The sequence below is a fragment of the Plodia interpunctella genome, chromosome 25 (assembly GCF_027563975.2).
Source record: "Plodia interpunctella isolate USDA-ARS_2022_Savannah chromosome 25, ilPloInte3.2, whole genome shotgun sequence".
Classification (NCBI taxonomy): domain Eukaryota; kingdom Metazoa; phylum Arthropoda; class Insecta; order Lepidoptera; family Pyralidae; genus Plodia; species Plodia interpunctella.
In genome coordinates this window covers 2,364,216-2,376,946 of record NC_071318.1, presented here as the reverse complement: position 1 = coordinate 2,376,946, position 12,731 = coordinate 2,364,216, and the positions used below count along the sequence as shown (strand labels likewise).

The window sequence follows — 12,731 nt, the reverse complement described above, 5'->3', positions numbered from 1 at the left end:
AATGAAGACAAGCTATTTTCAAAATTGGCGCCAATTGAAAAAAACAAATGACAGGGACATGAAAAATATTTATTCTCTAGCCGAAGAGTTCTATTTTCAAATGTTGTAATTACTTTTTAAATATTCTAGAATTATTGGCCAGTTCCGGATACATAAATAGCAGCCCTCGTATGAAGAGGTAAGCGTTTGTAAGTTTGTACGTTTGGTGGGTAATCTCCGAAACTACCGAAAAATTCTTTCACCATTAGAAAGGTACATTACCCAAGATCGCTATAGTCTATATAACATCTCAAAATTCCCACGGGAGTGAAGCCCTGGGCAACATCTAGTTTAGAATATGACGTAAAAAAGCGCATGTGAAGGTCTAATTTATGAATAAGGGTGAATTTCACGACTGTTGGAACGCGGCGTATTTTATTTCATTCGTTTTTTAATAAAAAATAAGTATCTATAATAAAGATTTTTTTTAAATTAAAGATTTATAAAATTAGCATTACATATACATACATATACATATAGGAACAAATCACACCGATTGAGTTAGCCCTAAAGTAAGTTCGAAACTTGTGTTATGAGATACTAATTCAACGATGTTATATTCTATTACATATACATATATAGATAAACATCTAAGAGCCAGGTCCACGTTGACCTGCGTGGCACGTACCTGCGCCCGCAGCAGCAGCAAGGTGGCGGCCGCGCACAGCGCCAGACAGCACAGCGCGGCGGGCGCGGACACCGCGTGCCGCCAAGCGCGGCGACGCCAGGCTGCGTACTGCGGCTCCGGCCGGCCCGTCACCACGCTCGTGCCCATTTCACCCTTAGCGAGGAAACTTTACGTTTTCACTTCTAGCACGCTCGACACTTCACTATTTTTTACTGGTTAATTATTATTTTTTAAATATATTCAAATTGTAATTGTATTTTGACATGATGAAACTTAAATAATATGTGGCCGTCCAAATCAAAAGGGAGCTTATGGCGGCTAGCACTAAGGTATTTTTTGCCTTTGTTCGAATACAACTCAACGGCATAGAGGTGAGTTGGATTAGGTAAAACCCGTATCTGTTCCAACTAATACTAATCCCTAAAAATACCTAATCCGAATACGTAACTAATCCGTGCCTTTCATCGTTCGTTCCCCCGTTCCCCATTCCTGTATAATATTATTCGTAAGTGGTAACACATTTTAAATGATATACACAAAATTTTAAGACTCAAAATAGTGTGCCGCAAACAAAAATATGCCGTCACCTAATCCACCGTTCTAACCAGCAGCACCAATATTGCATCGCATTTGGAATCTTAGTGTTAAAATTGTAAGACTCAAAATTGTGTGTAACGAACAAAAATATTCATCAATCATCTAATCCATCGCATATAATCTAAAACAATAGTTGCAATGGACTTTCAACGTATTCCAATCCGATTAAGGGTGAAAATCGAATGCTCAGGAAAGCGTACCTTATCCAAATCGAAAAGATTAAGTACGGATTCGAATCAAAAATACCTAATCCGCATGCCTAATCTAATATTTATGCCTCACCTCTACAACGGCAATAATGACCTAAGTGCCGGGTGCCGTAAGGTCCCTTTTGATTTGGTCGACCACAAAACGCGATAATTAAATGCAACTTTAAATGCGACTTCAAATAAAATAAATCAGTCATATTAATTACGTATTTTTTTTTTTTGTTTTCATCAAAGTGTATTAGGAATGCATTTTGACTCCAAAAATCGTGACGTCATAGCACTCTCCATATATTTTTTGTTTTTAACATATGTTCTAAAGATATATAAAAATTTGATATCTCACCTGAAAAAGAGGTCGCGGTTCTATCAATAATTCATCTCGTTGGTCTAAAGTGCCCCATTTATATGCTAGGACGTTGGAATACCTGAAAGTACAATTCAAAAATTGTCTCGCTGTTGAAAATAGGAAAAGGAATACAAATTTCATAGACAGAAACACAGAAACAATAGGCATCTACACTATTATTATAAAGGGGAAAGCGTTTGTGAGTTTTTATGTTTGAGGCGGGTAATCTCCGAAGCTACTGAACTGATTTTAAAAATTCTTTCACCATTAGAAAGGTACATTATCCGAGATTGCTATAGGCTATATTAAAATTCCTACGGGAGCGAAGCCCCGGGCAACTTCTAGTAATTTATATATTCCATTTCGTTCATACAACAAACTCATATTAGAAAAATACACGAGGAGAAAAATTAGAAATCCAAATATTAGCACATTTCTATTTTAATTATTACTACATAGTACAAAACAAAATGGCTCCAAGCGCATCATTGGTACACGAGGACTCAGCTGAGGCGCAACCGCATGCCGCGAAATATTTATGTGAATGCGCAAATGCACGCATCGGGGTTATCAACGCCTATTGGTCGATTTAATTTCGTTACAATACTACTATGATATTCAATTATTTTGTATATAAAGAGGTAATTTTTGGAAATAAACTACGCATTACGCATTCATTCAAGCAAGCTCCAACAATGTATAATGTATTAAAATGTATAATTCAATAAAAATACATGATAAGATCCAACTTTTGAGTAGGTCCGTAAACAAAGGCAAATTATGTGTGTGACAGAGGGGCTCGAGTGATTTTGTTCTATTTTATGTTGAAATGAATATACCTTTTCCATGTCTCCAGATAAACGCAAGCCCATAGAACGTTGAAAAGCGAGAATATCACGTAAGCTATGTCTTTCCAAGTTTCGTTGGCTGTGCCCAACCAAATCTGCAATATTTACAATTATTAAACTGTATTATTATTATCAAAAACATACTTCATGCTAAAAGCATTATTTTCCAGCTAACCATTAGAACAAACAGAAAACAATGGCTTTCCTACTTTATAATCTTTTAGCTATGATTTTAAGACCGGCCGCCTGGCTGACGTATCAGCTGACAAAGCATTTATGGATATATATGCTTTGTGGCCTCGTACATATATACAATATATGGAGTGAGCAAATCCTAGGGCGGGAACCACACACCACAAAAAGCAGTAGTTTTACCCAAAATATAAATCCAACGACGGCTGGCACGGTCAACGACTGCGTGTAATGGCCGAGCCAAGCGAAATACATCCCAATTTTCACTCCGAAATACTCGCTTATCTCGTCTGAAATACAACATGTGTTTTCTGTTACAACTGCAATAAAAATTCAGTACACTGATTGACTATTTAGTATGTGAGCTACTACTTGAAATTTGATGCCGGACTAAAATAATAAAAAAGTCATATTAGATACCTTTAGGCGACTTGAATAAAATCTGACACCAGTGTTAGCAATAACACACATGATGATAAAGCAAGAAACATAGTTCAAAGTTAAAATGGTGACCATACCATTATGAGACGGGAACCACGGAACTCTCAAATAGATGCTGTGGCCCAACTAATTTTTAATTTGACAACTGTCCCTAATTAAGACACATGGTCCAACTAGTTGGACGGAGCAGTTGATCCAATGCCCAGGACAGAGGAAAACCATACACTAAAACGACATTCTGGATCGATATTGTTTATTACAAGGAGACAAAGTCAACGGCAAAAGGTCAAAGGTCAAACATGGTGCTCACCTAAAGGCTGCGGGGAGAACAGAGTCTTAACCCATTTTTTTCTTAAATTCTCAAGCGCAGCTCTCTCGTGTAACGGGAACATACTCGCAACGACACCTTTGCTAAGACAAGCCGGCACTGCGAACAAAATCCATAAACTTTAATCATGCCAGTTCCTGGCATATATATATATATATATATATATATATATATATATATATATATATATATATATATATATATATATATATATATATATATATATATATATATATATAAAGTGATTAAACTTGTACATATACAATACATATAATATTTTCCTTTCATCAGCACTTGATCATACATAAATTTATATTAATAAAATGGTAAGCCCTTCTGGCATAATAGGGACCAACACTGTTTGAATGAGTTTCTTTCGGCATTTCTTCTCAGCAGTGGTCGTTCCGAAATGCTAGTAGTTTGTAGCTTTGGTAAACATCATTTCATTTAGAATATGACGTGAAAAGGTGCCTGTGAAGGCCTAATTTCTGAATAAATGATTTGATTTTGATTTTAGACACTGTTGGGTTGTGGCCTGGGTTACTATACTATGGCTATACTCACCGATGCTCTGCCCGGGACGCAGTGTAAGTGCTGGCTCTAGAGCATGCTCGTCCCCCGGCTCCGCCCGGGCTGACTCTAGCACGTGCTTCACTAGAGCTGCGCGCTCTTGCGAGTTCAGGAGCTCTGAGGCTGAAGTGCCCTGGAAAAATGCAAATAAGGTTGATCATCTCAGTGCCAATAACAGCCTGAATTGAAGACAATTCGGTTATCAGGCGAATATTGGAACCAGTGAAGCGATAGAATTGTCGTCAAGGATGAAATGAGTGCCAATGGTCCGACATCTGGGGATGCCGGCGACCGTGCGTGTGGAGGAGATAAAATAGGAAGGCACTTGCCTCCCACTATTAATCACAGAAGAAGGAACCGGAAAAACGTTCAAATTAGAGAGAGAAGGTACGCGTATAGCGCAAACGGGCACAAAAAATTGCTGTAACCACAACACAAGTACACACATATTTAGGCATTGGGAATCGAACCCAGTATACCTCCTAATAGAAGGCAGGCACTATGCCGCGAAGATCATCACAAAGCGGAGAAGATAAAGTAGGATAGCGGGTAACGATTTTCTATGGTTGCGGAAGAAACTGGGAATCGCCCAGGCTGCCTTTAGTCTTTCTCTCGTACGTAATAATTCAAGACGGTCTTAAATCAGAGAGTATGCATTACATACAATAAATAATACACAAATAGTGCGCTATAAACGTTATTGTTATTATTTTAGAAAAAAATGTAAATTACGATCATGAAACGAGTGAAGTATTCAATGTTGCTGAAACTGTATCCATCAAAGCTCGAAGTCAAAATTATGACTGCTGAAAAGCTTAATAAATAAGACGAATGAAAAATGTATGAAACCAGTCGAGCGCAGATGCCGCTACGCTTAGGAGCTGCAATTTCTTGTATGCATAATTCATAAAGATCTATTTATGCCGATTTCAAAGTATTCGAAGGTCTAAGAAAATATGGAGCATTTATTTATTTATATATATATATATATATATATATATATATATATATATATATATCGAGATTAGAAACAAGTATGTTATATAATTGAAATTTTAATACATAATAATAAACTATAATTTTGATATATTCCAAATTCTCGACACCGTTGGCATGACCGATATTGGACTAACATAACTTTCTAAGTTTTTCTTAATATATTTATGCAGTAGTGCTATATATGTTACGTAATTAAACTACGATCGGGTTTGGGCTACAAATACCTAACTGAGTTTGTGTTAGTTTGTTCTAGAAATACAATCAAAAATAATCATTTTTCAAATTCTTTTACCAAAACTACAATATATCGTTTACAATCGTGAGATCAGTCCTCCGGACCTCAAATAACTGTGTGAGAACACGTAACGAGGCCATTACAACTTTCAGTGGCAACATAGCGTTGATTTGTTTTCTAGATAACGCACTCTTTTCCACACGCCAATAACTCAGAACATGTGGAAACTCAATTGAATTGAAACCGTAAGAATATGTTGTAGAAATTCGCATTCATACGTCCTCTATGCTAGCAATAAACAGGGACTGTATATCCTTATCCTTACATATATAAAAAGAAGTGCCGCATCGTCTGTCTGTTTGTCTATATGAGCGCGATAAACTCAAAAACAACCAGATGGATTATCGTACGGTCTTCACCAATAAATAGAGTGATTTCTGAGGCACTTTATTTTTAAAAAGTTTTAAATGCATAAAAGAATATAGAAATAAAGTAATTCGTTTCATAACATTTATATACAGTCGACCGCATGTGACTTTAGCACGGAACTTTACGTCACGGTAAGAGAGGCGAGTTTCCAACGAATTTGGTTAGGTTAAACTTAAACTGCTGTTGACTGTTCTATCATATAGACTTACGTAAATCCAAGAAAATCTCAACGTCTGAACACGTTATCCCCAGGCGAATCCGATGCATTAGTGGGCTAAATTCTTGGCGAAAACCCGAGATATCGTCACACTACTGTAGGTCGCACCAAACTCGTTACCAAACTCACAAGTCGGTGAACAACATGCATTATGGATATCCACAAATCGTCTCTGAATAATGGAAGACTGCAATCAGAATCATTTGGCACTGGATTTTATTTTTGTCTATGTCTACAACTTAGACTATGTTAGGTACCAAGACTACACACGTGGAGACGAAAACATAGGTAAGCGGCCCCTGGGCTTCGATGCTCTACGGCTAAGGAAGAAACCGGCAATACGCTCAGATGAGCGAGGTACCGAGACATGTTGATATATGTTTGTTATTATTAAAAAATTAAACCCTTCTGACATGTTTGGGACCAATACTGTCTTTGAGAATCACTACATAGTATAAAACGAAGTCGTTTTCCGCCCCCGCTGTTTGTCTGTCCCTATGTATGCTTAGATCTTTAAAACCACACAACGGATTCTGATGGGGGTTTTAAATAGATCGTGTGATTCCTGATAAAGGTTTTGGTATATAGTTTACATGGTTTTAGCCGAGCGAAGCCGAGAAGGGCCACTAGTAATATATAATTAAAAAATTTACGTGAAAATATGCCTGTTTAGTTCTAACTTGACGACATGGTTTGACCTCACGCTGCCATAGATGAACAAAAATAAAAACTCACGCTTCTACAAACATAACAGTACGACAAAGTACATAAATTAAGGGTTGTTAAGTTAAAATATTCAAACAGCTAGGGACAACGCTCACGAACAGTCGACATCATGTCACGTTACCCTACGCGGATCTTACATCGCAGGAATAGCCACGATTTGCACTGAATTTGACCAGTTTGATGTGCTGTTGATTGTATTCAGGCTTCGTGATACGTAAATTTGTGAACACCTGACATGGCGGAGGGTATATTACGTACGTCACTGGCAACGGAATAAATGTGTCGTTTGTACCATTCAAGGTTGTAGACACACAAATCATGACGAAGTGCTGGAAATTGTACAAGAAAATAGAAGACTGTTAATGGAAATCGAAAATAAGAGGGGAAGTATGATTTCGCCACTTGATACGGCATGACGCCTTATTTAAAACTATTCTTGAAGGAAGGAAATATAGAAAAACGTGTTGAAGATGACAGCAGGAGGTCCAGTAACAAAATGGAAAGAAGACATCAGAAATATAGCGGGCAGTGACTTAATTTTTAACTGCCTAGAGAGAAATGAAGGAGGGAGAAGCAGTCTTCTATCAAATATTTGGATCAAGACTGAAAATAGTATCCTGGGGTCCAACGCTCAACGACTAGTGAAGAAACCTGGAAAATGCTAAGATGACAGAGAGAGCTAGACTGAAAAGAAGAACAAGAAGAAGAAATATAAAACAGGTTTGTTGAACTTACCTTTTGAAAACAGTGCATGTCCCTGACTGTGAACTCTTTGTAGCCACCCCCGAATTCTGGCTTCAGCAGCTTAGGCAGGTGGACTAATTCAGCAGTTTGCAGCAAACTTAGAAAAAAATTAATTCGTTTTTATATAAATTTCTTATCAATAAATAATGTTTAAAGAAAGGGATGGCCGTAGTTGCTAGGCTACGGCCATCCCTTTCTTTAAACATTTTCTTTAAACATGTAGATAGGCTAAAAATAATAATAAACGTTTCTCATATGTATGTACTTTTACACAATGTGTCTCGAATCGCACCATATTGTGATAAATGTTGCATCATCATATCCACAATCAGCAACCCACCATCACATCGATTTGAGGGAGACATCATGAGAACTGGGTGCATGCAGAAGAGAGAATGGGGGAAATGGCGGGATTTTCGCACGACGCCAAAGCGGAGCGAGGTAATAATGGGTATGCGCATATCGTGCATACTCATCATTTGGAAACTGAGGATTTACGACAAGTATTTGCCAAGTTTCTTTCAAAGTTAGTTGCTTACACATCATCATCAGCCGTGATGTAGAACGCGCCGCACTGTGACGATGCGTGCTGTCTCACGCACACGCGCAAACGCGGCCGGCTCCCGCGCAGCTTCTGAAGGAGCCAGAGTAGCATTCCATCTGGTAGACCTGGTGACAACATTTTTTATTTTATTTATATCATATTTTAACTTAAAAAAATACAAAGTAAAATCACAATGGGTGGACTTAATATAATACTAATCTAAGCACTACTGTTGCCCGCGATAGTCCATGTCATTATATTCCAAATGTCAGCAAAAACGGCCCTAATTTGACTGAAAGTGTGACAGTCAAACTTTTGTATTGATTTATATATATATATATATATTTGGTGACAATTTTCAATAATTTTATTGGAAATACAACTTTTATTTTATTTATTTATTCAAATTTTGTCATTTTTAATATTGATGTAAATTCGTCTTCCTAATTTTTAATATATGTATAAGACCTATATTTGTTAATTGACGTCCTTGGAGAAAAGGCTGCGGTGAAGTTTGTTGCGCCGCTTCTTCTTCACTTGCGCTTTGGAAGCCGGCAGTAGACTTAGTTAAGTAATTTATTTGACGTCAATACGTGATGTATATCATCCTAAATTGAATAAAGAATTTTGAATTTTAATTTTAATTCGAATAGGTTTTATTGAGCATAAACATTTGATTACATTAGCGCTCGACTCATAGGTGAGAAAAACTAATTACTACAGAATGAGGGTAAATTATTACGTAAACGTGAGCGAGTTACATCGCGTGCATATATATAATAAGGTCAAGATTTGCTAGTAGTGGGTACTTACTTAATCCAAAAATATAGCTATAAATATTAAAGAACCATTTTCAACTAGATTGTAATTTTAAAAATATTATATTCAGCCACAACCTCAACCTTTTCTAGAGATAATATCTAATTCACGTGTAGTTGGTAGCTAAATCAAGGGCTGTTACTTTTGGAAAAACTTATGCAGATACATTATCACATCTTTTATATTTTATGACAACACAATGCAGTCAGTCGACGCAGGCGGCTGTTTCGCCTTTAGCAACTCTATGAATCTCATTAGTCTGTGCTAATAACATGTATCAAAATTCGATGTCGGGTGACGTAGACTATTTTGCCGAAGGCGGAGCCCTGGATACACCTAGTCAATAATAGTAGCAGTATTTACAAATCTAGATTAATATATAAATGGGAATTTTCCCATTTTGGAAATCCCATGTGAAAGAAGGACAAACAATCAAACAAAAAGCTAGTTTTTTTTAAATAGCAATATTAGAGATTTATTCCGTGTTTCCTAAATAACGACATTATGAATTGAAGTGGCTCGATATTTCAAGGAAACGAGCTCTATTCAAATGTGCTTCTGGCCCATTTCCCATTGTTCCGGATAAGGTCTATTGCACACTGGCGCCTCGCGCTTTACTTTCTTTGTAGAATTTGTTCTGTGTAAGTTCACTCATTTTGTAGTCATAGATCAAATTATGCGAATAAAGGACGTCAATATTTATCGCCATGCCCATACAGTAGACTATAAAGATCACAAAAAGTCAAAAATATTTTATTCAGATTGGCTATAGAACTTTCAAATCGTCACAATTTCATGGGTTACAAACACATCATCATCATCATCGGCCTTTATTTATATTCGTTCTTCTCCATTTGACTACAATCTGGGCCTGCATGTCATCGGATTTTGTCAACCGATCTGATTGGTGAATTTCCTGGTGGCCTCATGGTCTCCATTTCAGAAGGCTGCACGTCCATCGTCAGGGCTCCATTCAAGCGAAGTTCCTCAATTACAGCAAATTAATTAATTTTGCCGGCTTATAAACTAGTTGACGTCAATACCCAGAACCCTTTTTGACCTCAGCCTTTCTTTGTATCATCGCCCATCACGATTTCGGACGGCCCGCGAATCCATTAACTACGTAAATTATTATTTCTTATATTGTGTCTTCACGTCTGTCAATGTCAACGGTCTACTTCACCTATCGTCACGTCACCTCGACATGGCCCTGCCAAAGAGCTGTCCTAACTAATGCGAACTAACATTATAAATGAGAAAGTAAGTTTGTTATCTCTTAATTTCTCTCCCACTCACCGAATCTTTAACTTTTGCTACCTATATACTTTATTATGCGGAGCCGCGACTAAATCTAAGTACCTACGGTATATAGAGTAGCAGTACTGTAGAGAGTAGGCATTCTTTATATACTCGATATGATTGATGGGCGATGAAGATATATTGAATGTTAGTTGCTATACATATACTGGACACATATGCCCGCCTCTCTCGTATATGACAGACAAATGACGTCTCTAATATGTTGGTTAACGATTTCCATGTAACAGCTGTGCATAGCCGTGACATAGCTGAAGAGAATTTGAATTTCCTAAATAGTGTTGACGTCAGTAAGGCGTTTGTGATTTTAAAACTGGCCGCCTGCCTGACGATAAAAAAAAATATTATTTTAAAATATTCGTTTATATTCAAACTAGTTGCTGCCCACATCTCCGCCAGAGGCAGTCTATGTCATTAACTATATATATTCCAAATTGCACCGGCCCAGCTATTTAACAGACAGACTTTCGCATTTATAATATTAGTATGTTATGGATAATATATTAGTGTGTGATTTGTTTGTAAGTGTAGTTAGTTACAGATCAAGCCTTATGCCGGCTATATACTATCGCCGAATTCAGAGAGATTACGAGGCGAATTCACGAACACTGCCTAGTTTGTAATGAGCTTTTATTTAGCGCAAGAAAAAACCACACATGTACGTCGAATCCGCCAAAGTTCGGCCAACTATTTGCATATCGCATGCACGGCATTGCTTGTAAGTAGGCATAGACAAAATCAGGCTTATGAAGATTTGTAGAACGCAGAGACTTTACATGGAAATCTGCCAAGTCTTACGTAATAAAGGTTAAATATGAGTCCATATTACTAACATAAATAAGGCTTTTTAATGAAAGTATTTGTCTACAATATTGTCTTTTAATCATGTCAAACAACCTGCAGAGCACTCTATGCTTTGGTAATACTGGTGAATTTGCAATGATTTTGTGTAGGTAGATGTGCTGTTGACATTTACTATAGTATATATATATATATAAATGAAAATGAAAATGGTAAAAGTTATTAAATGTGTTTATAATATGTGAAACAAAAGTAATTTGCAATGAAAATGAGTGATGTAGAAAGTGTTACCTATTATCTGGACTCTAATAGTTTCATTTAGTTAATCTTTTAGTCAGAGTCATAGTAATTGCTCACTTATTATCCGGGTGCAGTGAGTGTTGGCCTCAACACAAGAGCACTCCGCCATCTCTGCTCCTGTGCCAGCATACACCAGTCATCACTAGCTTAGCTCAGATACTGCTGCAGCAACATGGTGGAGATGAACTTGTGCGAGCTGCAAGCTGGTGATAATTCCTTACCTTTGGGAAATATCAGCACAACATCGGTATGCTGTGTGGGAGTGGAATGTAGAAGTAGCCTTCTCGGATGCATGAGGTGGGCACCCAGCTGGCCTGCCATCGGCAGTCGTCTCCGGAGCTCTCTGCCAGCTACATGGAACAAAGATAGTGAAGATAAAACTTGTTATCCAATATTATTTAATTTGTTTATAACATACTAGTAGCTAACAAAGCTGATTCTGAAGTGTGTCTTGAAGTTTGGAGATGTTATTCTCATTGAGTTTGTTCCAAACTTTTCTGTACTACATGATTTAACAGAAAAAAAAATCCAGTTTCCTCTTATCTGATGTACAACATAGTTTTAAAGAATGGCTATTTAACATCCAATGAACTTGCAAATGCGCCGATCAAACAATTGTTTATCTATCAAACAATTATCTCAATTCTGCGCGATTGACATAGGTTGTAGATTCCTTGTAGGTAGATACATATTTTACTGTATAATCTATTATTCTGTAATTTTTATGTGCACATAAATCTATACATAAATAAATTAAAAGTGAACTTTCTTTATAATTTATTTCTTTATTGACAAGTTCACTTCATGTAACATTTTTAAAGGTAAAATTAAAATATATCTGCAATTCAAATTGTAACAACTTCACTTGCGCGTCATTGTGTATGTGTATATAGTGTATGCTTACCACTGTCTAATTTATCTTTAGCAAATTCAGCAAAAGACTTGTGTTCTTGGGGTGTTGAATGGGAACTACTTTCATAGTCGTCCTTTTCGGCGTTACCCACGCTACTGTCTTCGCCGTCCATGACGATGTCGTCAAATATTCGCAAGAAAACAAAACAAATACAATGTACACAAAAGCTACCTAGTCCTTCAGTTTCTTACATCATCAACTACAATAGAAGAAAAAAACAGTGGTCTATGCGTCTACAACATAAAGCACAAATTTTATATCAAGGTCGTAATAGAAACAAATTAGCCATTTAATAACTCCTACAACACGTCAAATAATTATTTCCTCAATTAATAATTTTTATTTGTTTTTGCTAAAATCTCGCAGGCGACCGCTGTCAGAATTTTAAATTGATTTTTGGCCGCCATTGTAATAACAATGTTGCCATTGCTATAAAAAAAAAGAATGTCAATTAATCAAAGTAAAAAAAACAATTATTTAAGTTATTGT

General features: G+C 36.8%; 1 protein-coding gene across 2 annotated transcripts in view; it reads right to left on the bottom strand.

The window, feature by feature from the left end:
- Positions 1 to 12,660, bottom strand: part of LOC128680967 (anoctamin-8-like) — a 34,496-nt gene extending 21,836 nt beyond the window's left edge. For both annotated transcript variants that reach the window (XM_053764490.2, XM_053764491.2), the window contains exons 1-10: positions 12,234 to 12,660; positions 11,551 to 11,679; positions 8,088 to 8,217; positions 7,540 to 7,645; positions 4,193 to 4,331; positions 3,611 to 3,727; positions 3,043 to 3,149; positions 2,659 to 2,762; positions 1,817 to 1,898; positions 668 to 820 (exon numbers count right to left, since the gene is read on the bottom strand). In XM_053764490.2, the coding sequence (XP_053620465.1) occupies positions 668 to 820; positions 1,817 to 1,898; positions 2,659 to 2,762; positions 3,043 to 3,149; positions 3,611 to 3,727; positions 4,193 to 4,331; positions 7,540 to 7,645; positions 8,088 to 8,217; positions 11,551 to 11,679; positions 12,234 to 12,354 (1,188 nt within the window). In that variant the 5' untranslated portion in view covers positions 12,355 to 12,660. The remainder of the gene's footprint in view (positions 1 to 667; positions 821 to 1,816; positions 1,899 to 2,658; positions 2,763 to 3,042; positions 3,150 to 3,610; positions 3,728 to 4,192; positions 4,332 to 7,539; positions 7,646 to 8,087; positions 8,218 to 11,550; positions 11,680 to 12,233) is intronic.
- Between the last annotated feature and the right edge of the window lie 71 nt (positions 12,661 to 12,731).